The 17722-nt window shown below is 53.8% G+C and overlaps 2 protein-coding genes across 2 annotated transcripts in view; one reads left to right on the forward strand and one right to left on the reverse strand.

The window, feature by feature from the left end:
• Nucleotides 1–16332, reverse strand: GIGYF1 (GRB10 interacting GYF protein 1). Its single transcript, XM_066274418.1, has 28 exons — nucleotides 16197–16332; nucleotides 10579–10806; nucleotides 9364–9515; nucleotides 9226–9286; nucleotides 8997–9112; nucleotides 8777–8906; nucleotides 8574–8669; nucleotides 8301–8412; nucleotides 8082–8190; nucleotides 7662–7702; nucleotides 7267–7437; nucleotides 6794–7047; nucleotides 6554–6662; nucleotides 5902–6039; nucleotides 5601–5701; nucleotides 5226–5397; nucleotides 4934–5100; nucleotides 4719–4819; nucleotides 4517–4633; nucleotides 4287–4387; nucleotides 4087–4169; nucleotides 3840–3980; nucleotides 3540–3767; nucleotides 3110–3294; nucleotides 2858–3018; nucleotides 2594–2757; nucleotides 2384–2513; nucleotides 1–2285 (listed from the first exon to the last, which is right to left on the reverse strand). The coding sequence occupies exons 5-28, from the start codon at nucleotides 9029–9031 to the stop codon at nucleotides 2233–2235; spliced, it is 3099 nt and encodes a 1032-aa protein (XP_066130515.1). The 5' UTR covers nucleotides 9032–9112; nucleotides 9226–9286; nucleotides 9364–9515; nucleotides 10579–10806; nucleotides 16197–16332; the 3' UTR covers nucleotides 1–2232.
• The window catches only part of POP7 (POP7 homolog, ribonuclease P/MRP subunit), a 15834-nt gene continuing 14314 nt past the window's right edge, over nucleotides 16203–17722 (forward strand). The window contains exon 1 of the mRNA XM_066274420.1: nucleotides 16203–16476. Coding sequence (XP_066130517.1) covers nucleotides 16349–16476 — 128 coding nt within the window. The 5' untranslated portion in view covers nucleotides 16203–16348. The remainder of the gene's footprint in view (nucleotides 16477–17722) is intronic.

Here is a 17722-nt window from a genome sequence, read left to right on the forward strand (position 1 = left end):
AGAAGGGAACACACCAAGTTTTATTGGGGGGAGTATTTACAGGGGCAGGTAGAGGAGGAATAACAAGGTAGGGGAGATTGCCAGTACAAGGCAGACAAGGGGATACAGACGGCCCCTGTACCCACCCAAACCCCAGGAAGGGCAGGAGAGCCAGCTGGGGCCCAGGAAGAATGGGGCTGGGAAAGGACAGCAATGGGGGCTGAGTCCCTGGGCTTTGGGGGCTCAGGGGCTTGTAAACATTGACCACTCTCAGAAGGGGATGGGGTGGGAGAGGGCTCCCCCTACACTTCCTCACAGGGTTAAGGCCTCTCTAGGCTCAAGGGCCCCCTAAGTTCAAAGTCTCTTTAGCTTGAGGGGAAGGGGAAGGAAGAGAGGGGAAGAGTGTCATCCCCCCTCCCCCTGCATTGGCTGCGGCAGGGGTGGGGGCAGTTACATTCAGTCACAACAGTACTCCCCACACACCTCTAATGCCGCCAAATACTGGCGCGAGGAAAAGGGGGAGCTGGGGGGCCAGCAGCAGCAAGACATTTCCCCCTGGCCCATCACCCCCTTATTGCTTTAGAGAGAATATTGTCTTTTCACTGACGCTAACACTGTTGAAACCAGGGAGAAGCAGGTGGAGTAAGTCCTTCCACCCCCCGAGGCCAGCTTTATTCCCCCAACACTGACCCAGTTGCCACTTTGGTGCAAAAAAAAAAAAACAAAAACAAAAACCCAAAAAACAAAAAACGTGGTCTCTCTGGGGATGGATGGGGAAAGAAAACGGACCACTCCCCATTTCCCCAGGGCAAGAAGGAGAATACATTCATGGAGGGGAGGCAGTGGCAGAATTCTGCCCTAATACTGCACTCTGAGCAGTGAGGTCAACAGGAGAAGTTAGATGAGAAACCCAAAAGATACAACAAACTGTTAAAACACACACAAATACACACACAAATGGAGACAAACCCAGGCAGGTGACTGGGAATGAGTCAGTGAGCAGAAGGACCACCTCCCTCTGACTTAGGAGAGACAGACACTTCTATTCGTGACCCCCCCCTTCCCACCTTACCCAACATTAAAAACATCAGGGGAGCAGGGAGGGGAGAGGCCACTCACTCCTCTCCAGTTTGGTCAATGGAGGGATCAGGGCAGAGCTGGATGGTCCATATTCTACACAGCCAGCTGGCTACCGGTGGAGGGCTTCCTTCTAACAGCCCACACACTGCAACCTAAAGCCCCAAGCTGCCCACTCCCTTGGCCTCCTGGGTCCCTCCTCTCACCCCCTTCACAGGAGAAATAGTCATTAAGTGGTGCCTCTCTCCAGCTCCTGGAGGAACTGCTCTGCCCCCACCTCACTCAAGGGGGTGCAGCAGGGGCTTGTGGCCCAAAGAATACATTCATGTGGCAAGGCAGGGAGCTGGGGCTTTCTGCTTCACACCCAGTCCCCCCAATGGCAGTGGTGGGGGAAGCCCCTCACCAGGGCCAGAGTGGAAGTTCTGCCGCCCTGACAGCCAGATGAGGTTGGCACCAGCTGGCCCTCTGCCATCTACCCCGTCCAGCCACCGAGGGGAGGTGGCCTGGCCCATTTGTGCAACTTTCCCCCAAAGCAGCAAAGCCAAGGGGCTCCTTGAGCCCCGACCCCAGACACCTCTGCCACAATCATAGCAACAAGGGGGCCTTTCACAGCAGTCCGGCCGGTGGGGCTGAGGGGGCCTCGCTGTGCAAACTGCTAGCACCCCAACTTCCAGTTACCCCAATGGCCCACCTGGCAGGGCAGGGAGGGTAAGTGCAGCCTTGGGGGCCAGGCAGGACAGATCTGTGGGGCCAAGTCCCCACTGCCCCAAAATAACAGTGTTTTTTCTTTCAGCCTCCTAACCTTTTTTTTTTTCATTGTTTTTCTTTTTTCTTAAAAACAAAAACAAAATCTCATTACCCCCACAATCCCCAGAGGGGGAAGGGGTGCTTAGAGTCTACTTGTTAACAAAATCTTTTTGTCTCTCCTAACTTTTTCTTCAATGTTGTTTCAAATTATTTTAAAAGAAAAGAAAAAAACCCCTCCCCCCAATCTTTTAAAGTGCCTCGTGGTGGGTGAGTTAAGGTGCATCGTGTGGTTTTGTAACAAGTGCTGGGGACCCTGCCCCTGCTTCCTCCTAAGCTCCTTCATGGGAGCCTGCAGGCTGAGGACCCAAGGTCCAAGCTGCTGCTGTTGCCCCTGGCCTACAGCCCAGGGGGGCTGGTGGAACGGGCTGGTCAGTAGTCATCCACGCTCTCGATCTCACCAGAAGGTCCGTGCAGGGAATACCCTGAAGCCGGAAGAAGCTGGGTTTGAGCTCTTTCACCACAGGTGCCTACTCCATGCTGAAGAAGGAGCCTCCTCACTGGTCCCACCCCCAAAACGTACCCAAGATGCTAGGGTCCGAGTGCAGCATCAGTGCCCGCCTCTTGGCCTTGCTGCCCTCCCCCGGGCCAAGTTTGGTGCTGTGGTTGGTCTGAAAGGCAGTCTGCAGAGAACCACTGCTCAACCAAGCCTCCTGCCAGGCAGCAGAGAAAGGAGCAGTCAGAAGAGTGCTGAGCAACCTCATCCTCACCTTAAGGGGATGTGCAACCTCACCTGCTGCTGCTGCCGTTGTTGGCTGGCTTTCTGCTTAGCCCTCCGCTCCAGGAATTGTTTGGCAAATTCTTTGGCTTCCAGCGTATCCCCCAGGCAGGAACGAATATAATCGTGGACATCATAGGGGGATTCCACCTCCTTGAGGATCGCTACAGCCATGGGCACTACAGAGCAAGATGGTGGCTATCAGGGCCCACTTGATGTAGGTCTGGCACCCCTGCCCTGCTAGCCCAGCCCAGCCTCCCCAGGGTCTGCCACCTATACCGTCCAGGCTCCCAGTGGTGCTCAGTGTGTGCAGCATCTGCTCGCACCACTGGGTAAAGCCATCCTGGGGCCTGGGGATGCCTTGTAACAGCTTCAGCAGCTTCTCTTCCTCTTCTGTCTTTTTGCGTACAGGCCGACCTGACAGGTGGCTGTAGGAGTCACTAAGTGGGATGATGGATTAGAGGCAAGAGATAGCAAAAGTGTTCCTTCCATCCCAGCCCTAGCCCAAACCCTGCAGGCCCTGGCACCCACCTGAGAGAGGGGCTGCTCCGGCTGTTTTTCAGGCCCAGGCTGCGGGCCAGGCTCCCGTTGCTCTTGAGGGTGTCCTCCCAAAGGCCCAGGCCGACACTGCTGCCCCCACTCTTGTCGGGCCCGCCCCATAGCGGCCCAGACTCAGATACCCACTGGTTCAGGGGGGCAGCGCCCAGGCCCCCAAGCTGGTACAGATGACAGGAAGTCAGGGTGGCTCAAACAGGGACACACACAGATACAAGAAAGCTAAGTGGGGAGACTTATGTATGTTTCAAAGGGGGGCTAAGTAAGAACCACAAAGAGAGATCCTTCAGAGTCAGACATGAACCAGCATTCCCCAACTCACCCCTGGGGTCACCCCGAGAGCTAACCAGGACTCCTGAGGGACCAGAAACTACAAGTCGACCAGGGTAGGGCCCAGCTTGCTCACCACTCGGTGGTTGGGGGCCTGGGCCCGTGATGGCTCCCGAGGCGGAGGCTGTTTATGCAGCTGTCGCTCGCCCTCCAACTGCAGCTCAAGCATTGTCTTCATGGACAGTCCTTGCTTGGCCAGGCCAGCCCACAGTGGGGGTGGGGAACTGGGTGCAGGGGGCACTGGGACGGTGGCCACTGCCTGCTGCTGCTGAAGGAGCTTCAGCAATAGCTCCTGCTGCCGCACCTGAACCAGAGAGACAGTGAAAACCAGCAACCTGGCCCCAACCTCAGGCCGCGGGCTTGGCTGGGCACGCACCTGCTTGCGCCGATACAACTCCTCTTCCTCCTGCCGCCGCTTCTGCTCCTCCTGCTGCTGCTGGCGTCGTTTCTCCTCCCGGCGCTTGCGCTCCTCCTCCTCCCGCTTCACCCTGAGCTCCACTTCTCTGCGTTCTTGGAACTGACAGTCAGCAAGTTCATACATCACACATGGAGGCACCCTGACTTCCCCTGTCTCAGTACAGCCCTTAACACTAAAAACTTTAGCCCCCAGGATGCCTACTCACTTTATGTTGCAGTTGGAGTTGTTCTAGAATTGGACCCTGAGTCGAAGAGTTAATTGGTATGTCCCAAAGACTGGCCTCACCGCCTACAGGAGGCAAAAGCAGCTGCAGGAGGGAGCTCAGGTCCCCTGGACTGAAGCAACCTGAAGGGGAGGCACACCCCTGAGCTCCCTACTTCTGAGACTGCTGGGCTGGCCACACACCTGATTGTGATGAGGCTGAGGTATGTATGTCCCAGAGGGAGCCTGAATCTGGCACCGACAAGGACCGGTTCATCGTCGGGAGCAGGTTCTGGTCCCCACCTCTGAGGAGCAAAACAGATTCTCAGCATCCTACACCCATCTCTGGGTTGCCCCATCTCTCCCCTTTATATATGCTGAGGGCTCCTACATGCAGCCAAGTAAAGACTATGAGACAGACAGAGCACCCAGACCTGGGGGGTTTGAGAGCTTGGAGCTGCTGCAGGAAGGCGGTGAGCTGCTGCTGCTGCGGTGGCGTCAGGTCCCCCAGAGCTGCCTTTTCCCGGAGCCCACACTGCTGGAGGGGGCGGCTATGGAGAGGAAGACAGGCTTGAGGGTTGCTGCCTATATAGCCAATGCCCATCCCTATTTACAGGCCTTTCTAGGCCCCCATACCTGTTGACCAGCTGAAGAAACTGCTGGTGCTGCAGCTGCTGGTACAAGGCCGCTGCTGCCAGCTCCTGTTGCTTCTTCAGCCGCTCCTGGTCCATGTTTCCCTGAGTAACAGAGTAATCCCGCAGCTTTGACCTTGTCATGTTCCATACGACCTATTGACATCCAACAGGCTCCTGACTCCCCTCCTTGCCCTGCCCAAAGGTGGGTATGCTCACCAGCAGTGGTGGTGGCGAGGGCCCCGGGGCAAAGGGCACGCGACCCCACATCTTGATCACCTCACCCAGTGGCTGGAAGCCCTCATCACAGCCACGCTTCACAAGCAAGGCCATAGAGAAATAGCCTGCCTGAAACCACTCTGCCATCTCCTGTGTCGTGAAGGGGCCTAGACCAAGAGAAGGGGGGTTTTGGTTAGAAAAGTGTGCCAAAGAAGCCCTGAAAGAAAATGATGGTGTGTCCCCACCCCTTGCAGCCCCTCCCGCATGCATGTCGCCCATTCCCCAAGGGCACCTTGAATCTCTCCCTGTGGGTCCTTGTAGAACCACTTCCGGGCTGCACCATGGCTGAGGGGGAGGGCAGTGGCAGCTGCAGAGTGGCGCAGGCCCTGGGTCTGCATGGCAGCCGTGAATTGCTCCTCTTCCAGAGAGCTGTCCTGCAGGGATGCCACAAGCTTCTCTGCCTCCTGAGAGCCCAGGGAGAGAGGGAAGACTGAGCTGCCTCATCACAGCAACAACAGGACAGGGCTAGGGCTAAGGTCGGGCTGGGGTGAGCTGGTCTCAGTGGGACAGAAGTGGAAGAATTTGGTACCCAGGTGAGACAATGGCTTTCTGTCCTCCTGTAGGGGAGGATCCCAAGAGCTTTCTTAGGCCCCCTGCCCCAGCCAACCTGCTGTAGGTGTTTCAAGCCTTCATCATCTTCCAGATCTCCAGGTGGGCCAGGGGGTGAGCCCACCCCAGGACTCAGCTGCATTCCCCTCAAATCATCTCCTGGGAGCAAAGAAAGGAAAGTGAAATGGGGGTGCCCAGACAAGGTGCAAGACAGTCCCCTATCCACCCTCAGTGCAGAAAAGCAGGCTCTACTCTGGTCCCCACAAAAATACCCTATGCACCTCCTTCCCACAAGGAAGAGGAGCATTTCCCCCACTAGCCTTGGCTACAGAGAGAGGGCAGCCCCACCCTCTGGCTACCTTCAGCAACTGGCAGGTCTTTCTCCATAGCATTATTTGCTTCTCCATTAGGTCCCCAGAGTGGGCCCAAAGTAGCCAGTGGGGATGGAGAGCTGGACTTCTCCTCTGGAGGTGGCAGTGGGGTCAATTCCTTCCCACCTAAAAGAATAATTACCAGAATTCAAAACCAAAGAGCTAAAAGGCCTTAAAAACTCTCCTCTGGTGGCCACATTTTGGGCCTCTGGGTACTGAGACCACCAACTTAACTTTAGTCAACCTAATGTTCAATGACTCAACATGATAAACCCCACTTTGCACACCTCCTCTTTTGCCCCTACAACACTGTGGACACTAGCACATGTGTTCATGGTACTGTCCAAGACTGTATGTACAATACCATAAACTTATGATCATGTTCTATAAATCCTTTAAGGGATTTGCAAAGGTCATTTTAATTACACTTGATTTTTATCTGACACACTGCCTTTAAGACATAGCCCTGCTATTTCTGTACCTCCCCACACCTATCAGTACCTTTTTTTCTTGATTTCTAAGCAGCCTTCTCTTAAAGATGAGTGGACAGCCAGTACCCAGTCTGGTGAAAGAACACTCTGCCCTTCTGGCCCAATTCCAGGTGCTGAACACTTTTCCTTACTCCACCCTATAGGCTTACCTGCCTCAGGTCCCTCCTCATCCAACCCTTCGGAAGGCTCTTCCTCTTCTTCCTCTAGACCCTGGAAGTCGAGCTCCTGCTCCTCAGGAATGGGCTCCTTGGGACCCTTCTGCATGGGATTAAGGGATGTAATGGGAGGTGAGGGGACAGAAAATAAATAAGTGGGCCTAAGAGGACCCCATTAGGTCCAGTTCCCACCAACCTCTAATAAAAACCTTCCCCTAGCCTCCTCACAGATACCTTGAGAGGCAGGAAGGCCCCGGAAGCATCAAAGGTGCCCATTTCTTCATCCTCATCATCCAGGCACCACTCTGGGAGCCCGTCCTTGTCGTCATCAAAGCCATCAGGCCCTCGGCACCTCCGGAGGTGAGAGCTACCTCCCCCACCCCGACCCTCCTCTTCACCACACCCTCCTCGATCCCCTCGCAAATCAAACTCAAACTTGCGACGCCGGTCCCCATGTTCCCGCCAGCCAGCAGAGCGGGGGCCACCATCTGAGAAGAAAAAGTCAGAGAAGAATCAGTATCCCAGTATAGCCAGAGGCTCTTCTGCTACCCACAGGACCCCTGGGACCCCCAGCATTTCAAGGACTGCTCCCCCTCCCACCCCACTCCAACACATTTTTAGCTCCCTCCACCTGGTCATGAAAGCCCCCTGCACAGAAGTTCCTGCTGCCCTCTGCACCCTGAACACCCATCTGGCCCCAATCTCACCAGGACTGGCTGAACGCCAGCGGTCACCATCTCGTCGGGGTCCTGCCCCAAGTCTCCAGCTTCCCTCCTCCTCTTCTTCTTGCTCCTCCCGGAGAGACCGCCAGTTCTCACTATCTGAGCGGGCATGTTCCTTCCTTGGGCCGGCCCCTCCTTCCTCAAACCCGGATCGTGCTTGAGGGTGAGGGAAGACAGAGTCAGTGGAGTGGCAGCCACAGTCCCTGTAAGACTCTTTCCATAATCTTCACTTGATAAAGAGGAGCTCGGTTTTGGGTCCTCCTGCCCCTCCCCCCAACTTCCCGAGGAAACATCCCCCTCACTGGGGCCACCCATTTCAGTCTCCCCCCCACCTCTCAATGACCTTCAGGGCCTGGCACCTCCCTCATCACTATCCATACCTCCGTCCCTCCTGGCCGACTTCTCAAACCGCCTATCGCCTCTGCAGGACAAAAAGTGTTGGTCAAATAAAAGCTACCCCTCTCCGACTTTTGAGATCTCAGCACACTCATCCATTCTGCTCGGAGAAAGGTGAAGAAAGGGTTGATGGGAGACTAGGAAGAAGTCAGGCCTGGGAGGGAGCCCAATGGGCACACAGAACAGAGGTCACAGGAAAAATGTGGACTAAGAGAATCAGAAGGAAACGGCAGGGCCACAGGGATCAGAGGGCAAAGAAAGTGATCTCTGACCAGGGCTTATGTGGTTGGTCTTCTATTGCCCTCTAATGACAAAGACCCAAGGCTTTCTTCATGGGGACCTGGATCTTAACCCTGGGGGCTTCTGTCTGCTACACCCATATGCCACCTCCTTAAGGCCTGCACCTGTCATCCCAACTCTGGCTACGCTGGATCTCTCGGGGGTTTCGACCAAAGGCCCCTTCGCCTTCTTCAATGCTTCTTTGGTAAAAGCAACTGTCACCACGGCCACGGCCTGGGAAAGGAATGAGATGCACAGGGAAACTTGTCAAATCATCTCTGCATATCTTTAAGACCATTGGCCCCACCCTCTGCTGCCCCTAGAACACATTAGCATCCCCCTACCTCTGCTCCGTGTGCTGCCCCTGCCACGGGAGGCGCCGCCTGGGGGGGGTCCAGCCCCTTTCCCCATCAGCCTCAGCACAGCCACACTGTTCACTGACAGGGAGAAGTTTCTCTGAGGAGGGAGCCAGGGATGGGAGTGAGGACCCAAGTACCTGACCACCCTCACCCTGTCCAGAACTATATATACCCTCTACCACCTGTCTTCCCAATCCAACCCCCCTCCAAGATGGAGCCCCAGTATCCCAGCCCACAGCAAACCCGGCCCAGTCCCACCTGCTCCTCCTCAGTCAGAGGCTCCAGTGCCAGGGGCTGCAGTGGCTCCTCCTGTAGCACCGCAGCAAATTCCTTGTCCTGCAGCTCATCGGGGACCTGTCAATCAGGGCAGGGGAGCAGAGATACCAACATACTCCTGGCACCTCTCCACTAAAGCCAGACAGTCAACTGGGCCATCTACCCCACCTACACCGACCCCCCACCTTGTTCTCCTTGATGTAGAGGGCCAACATCTCCTCTCGCCCATATCGATAGTCAGCGAGCTTGTATTTGGGCATGGCAGGGGATGGGGGCGGAGAGGCCACACTACCACCGCTAGAAAGTGCCCTCAGCCTAGAAAAGGGTTACAGGGAAGGAGAAATTAGTCTGAGTGGATCTACTGTACCTGGCTTCCCTGCACCACCCAAAGCACACCTGACTCACCACTCGGGCCCAAAGTTGAGGGTCTCTGCTGCCATTATGAAGCTGGGCGTGTCCTAGAAATCAGAGGAGATGAGCAGGGGTGGGGAGGACGGACCTGGAGTTCACTCTCCAAACACCTGTGGAGGCACAGGGGACAATGGCCTGAGACAGCATACCTGGACAACCCTGAGAGGATGAGAAATAGGTCCCCACTTTGGTGGGCACAGTAATGGGTTCTAAGAGGACTCACCTAAACGAGCCACGTGCCACTCACACCATGAGTTAATCAGAGAGTCACAATAGGGGAAGACCTGGGGGGAAGGAGGGAACAAGGCAATTAGAGCCCCTTCTGCTTCTGCAGGGGTGCCCTCCCTTGCCCTAGACCCACCTGGCAGCCTTCCTCTGGGCAGCAGGTAGAACGGAGACCAGCCTCTCTGTAGGCAGGAACCTATGCTGAAGTAAACCAGGGTTCCCAAGCTAATGGATGCTGGTTTGACCACAGTGGTGCCCAGGAAGGAACCTTCACATCTGGGAAAAATCCTTAATGAGAGGTGAGGCGGAAAAGCTGGGTTAAATTAATGGATCAGATGGTCCTCCTGCCTCTGGCTCTCCTCGGTCCTGCATAACAATAACCATAGCCTCTGCTCCTCCTCATTTCTGTCTCCCACACATTCACAGCTTCATGAGCAGTTAATTCACTCAGCAAAGCCTGACTGAGGTGCTGGAGGTAAGAAGAGAACATGCCAGGCACACTCTAGGTCTCAACACTCTTGCTGCATGGCATAGCATTCGGGAAGGGTGTGGTTAAGGTTTTCATGGACATTCAGAACAGAGATGATTAAAAAACAAAACAAAACACTGAAACTACAAATATTCAAGAGAAAAAAGGGTCAAACATGGAGATTAGATATTAACCTTGGAGAAAAATTACTTTCCTCCTAAAAAATTTCAGAGCTGGCCCTGGCCGGTTGGCTCAGTGGTAGAGCGTCGGTCTGGTGTGCAGAAGTCCCGGGTTCGATCACACAGGAGAAGCGCCCATCTGCTTCTCCACCCCTCCCCCTCCCCTTCCTCTCTGTCACTCTCTTCCCCTCCTGCAGCGAGGCTCCATTGGAGCAAAGATGGCCCGGGCGCTGGGGATGGCTCCTTGGCCTCTGTCCCAGGCGCTAGAGTGGCTCTGGTCTCCACAGAGCGACGCCCCGGAGGGGCAGAGCGTCGCCCCCTGGTGGGTGTGCCGGGTGAATCCCGGTCAGGCGCATGCAGGAGTCTGTCTGACTGTCTCTCACCGTTTCCAGCTTCAGAAAAATACAAAAAAAAAAAAAAAAAAATCAGAGCTGGTTGCTTGGTGGCTACCAGAGATTCCGTTTCAAGAGAAACCCAGTACAAAGGGAGTGGAGGTGAGGATGCTATTCTAGGGATAAAGATGGGGTACACATTGGAGGATGTATGCAGGCAAGTACAGCTAGTGCACCCACAGGCTGGTTTACCAAACAGGAACCAACACCCAAACCCCTTTCCCAGGACCAGGAAGAGCCCAAGCACCAGTAAAAAGAGCCAAGAAGGAAACAACATTATGAATATACAAGCTGGGAAGAAGGCCACTCACCATAAAGTACAAATAAGATCAGAGTTACTGAGGCTGACAGAAGTGGCAGCGTTGGCAGTGACCTGTCCCTCTAAGGACCAGTAGAGGAGGATCTTAGGAAGCAGCTCATCCCTGGCGGTTCCGGGCAAGCAGGGTCTCAGGAAGCTGCACAAAGGTTCCCTCACTGGCTGGGGAGGAGGCTGGACTGGAGCACCTCCACAGTGCCCATCAACTCCAAGAGTCCACACTCTGGTAAGGAAGGAGGAAGAGGGTTTCTATCAGACAGGCCAAAGGGCAAAGGCTTTCTCACCTACAGCTGCATACCGGAAGAGGACATAGAATTCCAGGACAGACACAGGGTCCATTCCCAGAATCCCAGCATCCTAGGCTGAAATGGAGTTTTAAAAAAAGTGTATTTTATTGATTTTAGAGAGAAAATGGGAGAGAGCAAGAGAGACAGGAACATCTGTTCCTGTAGGTGCCCTGACCAGGGACTGAACCAGCAATCTCTGCATTTCAGGATGATGCTAACCAACCAAGCTATCTGGTCAGGGCTGAAAGGGAGCTTTTGAGATCAGCTAGAATGGGGCTGACCTCCTCCAATATGGGCATTCCTTCTACAATTGCTCTGACTGGATACTCCCGGTGATGGGACACAATACGGCACACAACGCTGTGAGAAGACAAGTCTAATGAAAAGCTCTTCCCCTCATTGAATTCAAGTAGGCCTTCCCAGTCAGCAGAGTAATATTATTACTTTCAATACTACAACCCTTATGTAATTTGGGCAATGACTGAACCTTGAAGACTTTACGCTAAGTGAAATAAGCCAGTCACAGAAGAACAGGTATTGTATGATTCCTCATATATATGTGAGATTCCTAGAGGAATCAAATTCAAAGTGGTAAGAGTGGAATAATGGGTGCACGGGCTACAGGGCAAGGGGAGGTATTTAATCGGTACAGTTTCAGATAAAATGGGGTAAACCAAAGAGTTCTGAAGATGGATACTGGTGATAGTTGCACAACAATGTGAACTAGCACTTAATGTTTCACAACTGTACAATTAAAAATGGTTAAAGTGGTATATATTGTAGCTTACCACCACTTAAAAAAAGGTTTAGGCCCTGGCCGGTTGGCTCAGCGGTAGAGCGTCGGCCTAGCGCGCAGAGGACCCGGGTTCGATTCCCGGCCAGGGCACATAGGAAAAGCGCCCATTTGCTTCTCCACCCCTCCGCCGCGCCTTCCTCTCTGTCTCTCTCTTCCCCTCCCGCAGCCAAGGCTCCATTGGAGCAAAAGATGGCCTGGGCGCTGGGGATGGCTCTGTGGCCTCTGCCCCAGGCGCTAGAGTGGCTCTGGTTGCAATATGGCGACACCCAGGAGGGTCGCAACATGGCGACGCCCAGGATGGGCAGAGCATCGCCCCCTGGTGGGCAGAGCGTCGCCCTCTGGTGGGCGTGCCGGGTGGATCCCGGTCGGGCGCATGCGGGAGTCTGTCTGACTGTCTCTCCCTGTTTCCAGCTTCAGAAAAATGGAAAAAAAAAAAAAAAAGGTTTAAGTGCCCTGGCTGGTTGGCTCAGTGGTAGAGCGTTGGCCTGGCATGTGGGAGTCCCAGGTTCAATTCCTGGCCAGGGCACACAGGAGAAGCACCCATCTGCTTCTCCACCCCTACCCCTCTCCTTCCTCTCTGTCTCTCTCTTCCCCTCCTGTAGCCAAGGCTCCATTGGAGCAAAGTTGGCCTGGGCACTGAGGATGGCTCTGTGGCCTCTGCCTCAGGTGCTGGAATGGCTCTGGATGCAACAGAGCGACACCCCAGAGGGGCAGAGCATCGCCCCCTGGTGGGCATGCCGGGTGGATCCCGGTCGGGTCCATGCGGGAATCTGTCTGACTGCCTTCCCGTTTCCAGCTTCGGAAAAATGAAAAAAAAAAAAAAAAAAAAAAAAGGTTTAAGTAAAAAAATAAAAGGCATTTGGGGATAGCTATCCATATTTAAGTTTCTCCATTCCAAGAAAAACAACTCAAATTCCTTCAAACAAATCTCAGGAGAGGCTGTTCTGAGCCTCCTCCAGTTGACTCCAGAAAAGCCCATCTTCTAGAGGAACAAAGGAGTCTGTGGCATGGAAGGCTGCCATGGTGAGAGGGGAACAGAAAAGGGACAACTCACCCTCCCACCCTGAGGGAGTGGCAAAGGCAGCAGGCACTGCTTGGTGCTTTCCACAGCTGGCCTTTGCCTTTCCGTCCTGGTTGCAAAGAGCAAAGTGAGGAAAAGCAGCCTCCAGTGTGAGAAGCAGGGAAACTGCAGAAGTAAAATGAGAAGCCATCAGGGGTGGAGGTGAGGAGCACACTAGATGCTGGAGAAAAAAGCCAAGTCTCTAGGTGGGCCAGCAGGAGGACCTGGTCCCAGAGCTGGTGGCTGACTGGCCCTTCCTCACCAAGCAGCATGCATGCCTCTAATTTTCACCCCTCTAAGTAGGTGTGTGTCTTTTCCCACATGCTTCCTCCAAGCCAGTTGTTCTTAACATTTGGTAAAATCTGGAGATGTAGTTGTTTGACACGACTAAGAGGTGCTAATAACATCTAGTAAGTAGAGGCCAGGCATGCTGCTAAACACCCTACAATGCACAGGACAGCACTACCCTACAAAGAATTATCTGCGCCAAAATGTCAATATTGCCACACGTGAGGCCCTAGCCAGTTGGCTTAGTGGATAGAGTGTGGGCCCAGCATGGGAACATCCCGGGCTCAGTCCCCAGTCAGGGCACACATGAGAACTATCTGCTTCTCTTCCCTCCCTCTCTCCCTTGTTTTCCCCTCTCATAGCCAGTGGCTCAAACGGTTCAAGCATCAGCCCTGGGCGCTGAGGATAGCTCGGATGGTCCAAGTGTTGGCCTCACACGCTGAAGTTGATTTGAGCATCAGCCCCAGACGGAGGTTGCCAGGTGGATCTTGGTTGGGGCGCATGCAGAAGTCTATATACAGTTCTCTCACTTAAAGAAATATATATGTGTGTATACACTCCTCAATGCCACAAGCACAGGTAATGCCTACTCTGTTTATGGAAAAGAATGAAAGAAAAAACAAATTTACTGTGGTTCATTTTCTCCTCTAAAGAGCAAAGCAATAATTCCCTATTATACTGTCCCATGAGAGAAATCTGAAACTCTGCAAGAAGGGAAATTCTTGGGAAAACACTAAATCTAAAAAAAAAAATGTCCTAAGTTTCTCTATCACAAACTCTCAAAGCCAAGCGTTTTAGACTCCTTTCCAGTGAAGGAAAGGGTGAGAGAGTCGGCAGGCAGAGGAGTGGGGATGTGGCTTTTCCTGGCTACTTGATCTAAGGATCTCCTCAAAGGCTCCTTCCAGCTTAGCCCCAACCTTCCCCCTGCTCTCAGCATCTCTCTGCCTCATCTACCAGCTCCTCTTTCTCAGGCCTCAGTATACCCTCACTCCCCTGGCATCTGGATTATTGCTATTAAAAGGCTGCCCCCTGCTGGAGTTAAGGGGAGAGGCCGCACACTGGTTCTGTGTGCCTACTACAGGCTTGAAGGAATAGGAGAGCCTGTTCTCCGCAGTTCAGAACTCATGGGAGAAGGTAAAAATCCAGAGAATAGGTGGTTCCAGTTAATACACTCAGTTAAGAACACTATTTACTCATTCTATCACCCCTAAAATTAGCCTCAATCCAGAGCAATGTGCCTTGGCACAGAAAGATACCACTATTAACAGAAGCAGAACCCTAGATTCCCCAACATTTGAGCAACTGCCCAGTCCCAAGCCTCCACCCTTTCTCAGGATGGAAAGATTGTCCTTGCATGGTAGAGGAGAACTCTGAGGCTTCAAAAGCCATGTAAGCCAGATCCTTGGCTAGTCAGCTATCCAAGCTCTCTCCTCTCTGAGCCATTCTGACAAATGCTGCCCCTCAGCATGTCTACTAGTTAACAGTTTTCAAAGCACTTCCACACTTTAACTCATTTGATCCCTTCTGCCCACTTGCCCAGTCTTGGGCTCTAGCCAACGAAAACAAGGAAGAGAGGCTGCAGCTCCCCAGCAGGTGACCCAGGGTCCCTAGACAATTTATCCGTAATGGAGAAGAGGCATGCAAGCAGTAGGAACTACCCCAAACTCTCCAGCATACTTTGTGAGTCTTAAGCCATTTAAAATTTCTCATTAGAATTTAAAAAATCCTTCACATAGCTGCCTTGTCTCACTTTCTCTGCTCTAAAGTGGGGCTATTTTTTCTATTCCAAATGCCAACACAAATGTAAAAGCAAAGGCAAACGAGGATCCTTTAATCATCCAATTACACACAACAGCAACACATCCACTGGCTGAAAAAGCCAGGTCAGAGGTCTGAGAACACAACTCACTTGACTGTCATCACCATATGGTACCTGGTCCCCAGGCCACGGCAGCAACACAAAGTCCAGATCTGCCCCAACCTTTCCCAAAGACATGCTAGACCTACAATGTAGAAAATAAAACTGGGGCCAGAGTGAGGGTAGGTGGCCTGGAACTGCACAGGGAACAGCACAGATGTAGAAACCAGAGAGCAAACTCCCGCAGACACTGCGAGGTGCAAAGAGTACCTGCCTGTTGGTACGCATGGTATTTCAATTGCAGAAGTTGGGGGCTCTTGGTGGGGAGCTAAGTTGCAACTGGTAATGGGAGCTCAAAGGAGCAGCAGAAAGGGTGTGTAAAGGCTGATGATCTTTGCAAAAGCAGCAGAGAGGCAGGGGAGTAAGACTGGGGTGGCTAGAGGAAAGAACCAGCCAACAAGTAATTGACTGAGCATCTCCTAGGGCAGGCGTTATGTTGGACCAGACGTGGAAGGATTACTGGGAATTACAGTAATAACTGGGTAAGAGGTGTGAGCTGAGGGTCTCCCTAAAGTTAACGTGGGAGGAAAAGTGTGAAAAGGGCCGAAGCAGGGGAGCTGCTGCATCAGAGGAGATGGGCCAGGAAGGGCCCAGACAAGCAACAGAAAAAACTAACGTGTTTAACACCGCCGGGCAACCCGCAGGAAGGAGACCCTGATGACCAAGCACTAATGTCTCGCGCTGAAAGTAAATTCAGGTGAAGACCCAGCAGAGGTACTCTGGTTATGGAGAAAGGCTTCCACGTTAGCCAAAGTCGTGCAATGCTTGGACTTAAAGACCTGCAGGGCCCAGCTCATTCTAACAAGAACCCGAAGCCCGTAGAGGAATCTCGGGGGAACGCTGGGCATTTGGGTCGGGGGCCCGCGGAGGATGCTGGAGGGGGGAGACCGGGGACCCCTGGCGGGGCTTCGGAGGGGTCGGAGGAAGACCGTTGGAGAGCGGGGGTGGGAAACAGCGAGCCGGCCAGGAGGACGGTGTGCCCTTCAGGGAGGGGCGCCAGGTGCGTGAGGTGTGGGGCGAGCGCTGTCGCCCCTCGGGAGGGACGGCGACGCTGGAGACCGCGCCGGGGGAGGGGCCGACGGGAGGGCCGGGAGGCGGACGCACCGGGCGGCAGCGGGCTCGGGAGGAGCTAGGGGAGGTCCGTGACGGCGGCCCGCGCTCTGGCTCTAGCTCTTGCAGGCTCGACACGGCCGCCTCGACGTCGGGGGCGGGCCTGCCCCGGGCCGGCTGCGGGCCGGGGGCCGCGAGGCCGCCGAGCGCTTACCACGGCTGGCGTGCGGCGCGAGGCTCCGGACACGGGGCGTGGGTGGCGGCGGGCGGGCGGCACGCGGCAGGCCGGGGGCGGCGGGGGCGGCAAGGAAAGGGGCGCTGGCGCTCCCGCGGCGGCCGCTCCTCTCTGTTTGTGTTTGTAGCAAGATGGCTGCCCGCCTCGTACCACGTGACGCGGACGCGGGGCCGCAGGGCCGCCCCCTCCGCCGCCGCCGCCGCCGCCTCCCTTCGCGGCTCGGGCCGGCTTCGACTCACAGCGCGTCGCCAGCAGCCAGGTACCCCGCCGGGACTGCCTGGACGCTCTCCGCTTCTCCCCTCACGCACGTGACCCGAGATCCCGCTCGTCACGTGACGCGGGGCCAGCTGCGGTCAGGGATTTGGGGGTGCCCCGGGGGTACCCTGACTGACCCCTTCCCCCACCCCTGGCGTCCGCCGCGCGACCGTCGCAACAGAGGCCGTTGGTAGTGGCATCTCCAGCTTCTTCTGATAGTCGGCTTCCTCCAGGAAGCCCTCTTGTGTTGAAAGAGACCACAGTGTATAGGTGCGTTTCTCAGATGTCCTGTGGTATATGCAATAAGTGAGGAACCTAATGATTTAGTTAGAACCTGAGGCAGTACTGCCTGGTGAGACCTTAAGTTTTATCTGGCCCTGCCACTAAAAGTTGACTTTCTCTTTTGTGTAGTAACTGGGAGCAGAGGTGAAGCCCCGGGCACAGAAGAAAATATTGGGCCCTTTAAAAAAAAGAGACAGGGAAAATAAAAATACATGTTAACCATATTTTAAAATAAATAAAAAATATGTACTATTAATGTTAAAATTGCACATTTGAAACCAAACGGTGTCATCAGAAAAAAGTGTGAAGTTGGGGTTTTGCGGGGCGCTTCAGAAGTTTGGAGCCCAGGGTTTGCTGTACGCCCTGCCCTTAATACACCTCTGACTGGGAGTTAATGGTGTTCTCTTCCCCATTTACGCCCCCCTCCCCAGTTAAATACACCTCTGACTGGGAGTTAATGGTGTTCTCTTCCCCATTTCCAGCCCCTGCTCCACTCCCTTCCTGAAATAATTAAAACAGGTAAATGTGAAGGGCTTTGGAAAGAGAAAACTGCTATACAAATGTAAAATGTAGATTGACACCTCCTTTGTTTTTAAAAAAAGGTTTTCAGGAATGACTTTTCTGAATATCTGAACCTTTTAGGATGGAAAGGTTTTGTGTGTGTTTTCACCATTTAACTTGGGAGTCATTCCAAAACGTATACTCTACTAACCTGCTTTTTCTTTTCTTTCTTTTTTTTTTTCCAGAGACAGAGAGTCAGAGAGAAGGATAGACATAGACAGGAACAGAGAGAGATGAGAAACACCAGTCATTAGTTTTTCGTTGTGACACCTTAGTTGTTCATTGATTGCTTTCTCATATGTGCCTTGACTGTGGGGCTACAGCAGACCAAGTAACCCCTTGCTCGAGCCAGCGACCTTGGGTCCAAGTTGGTGAGCTTTGCTCAAGCCAGATGAGCCTGCGCTCAA

This window comes from Saccopteryx bilineata, chromosome 4 (genome assembly GCF_036850765.1).
Source record: "Saccopteryx bilineata isolate mSacBil1 chromosome 4, mSacBil1_pri_phased_curated, whole genome shotgun sequence".
In the NCBI taxonomy this organism is placed as follows: domain Eukaryota; kingdom Metazoa; phylum Chordata; class Mammalia; order Chiroptera; family Emballonuridae; genus Saccopteryx; species Saccopteryx bilineata.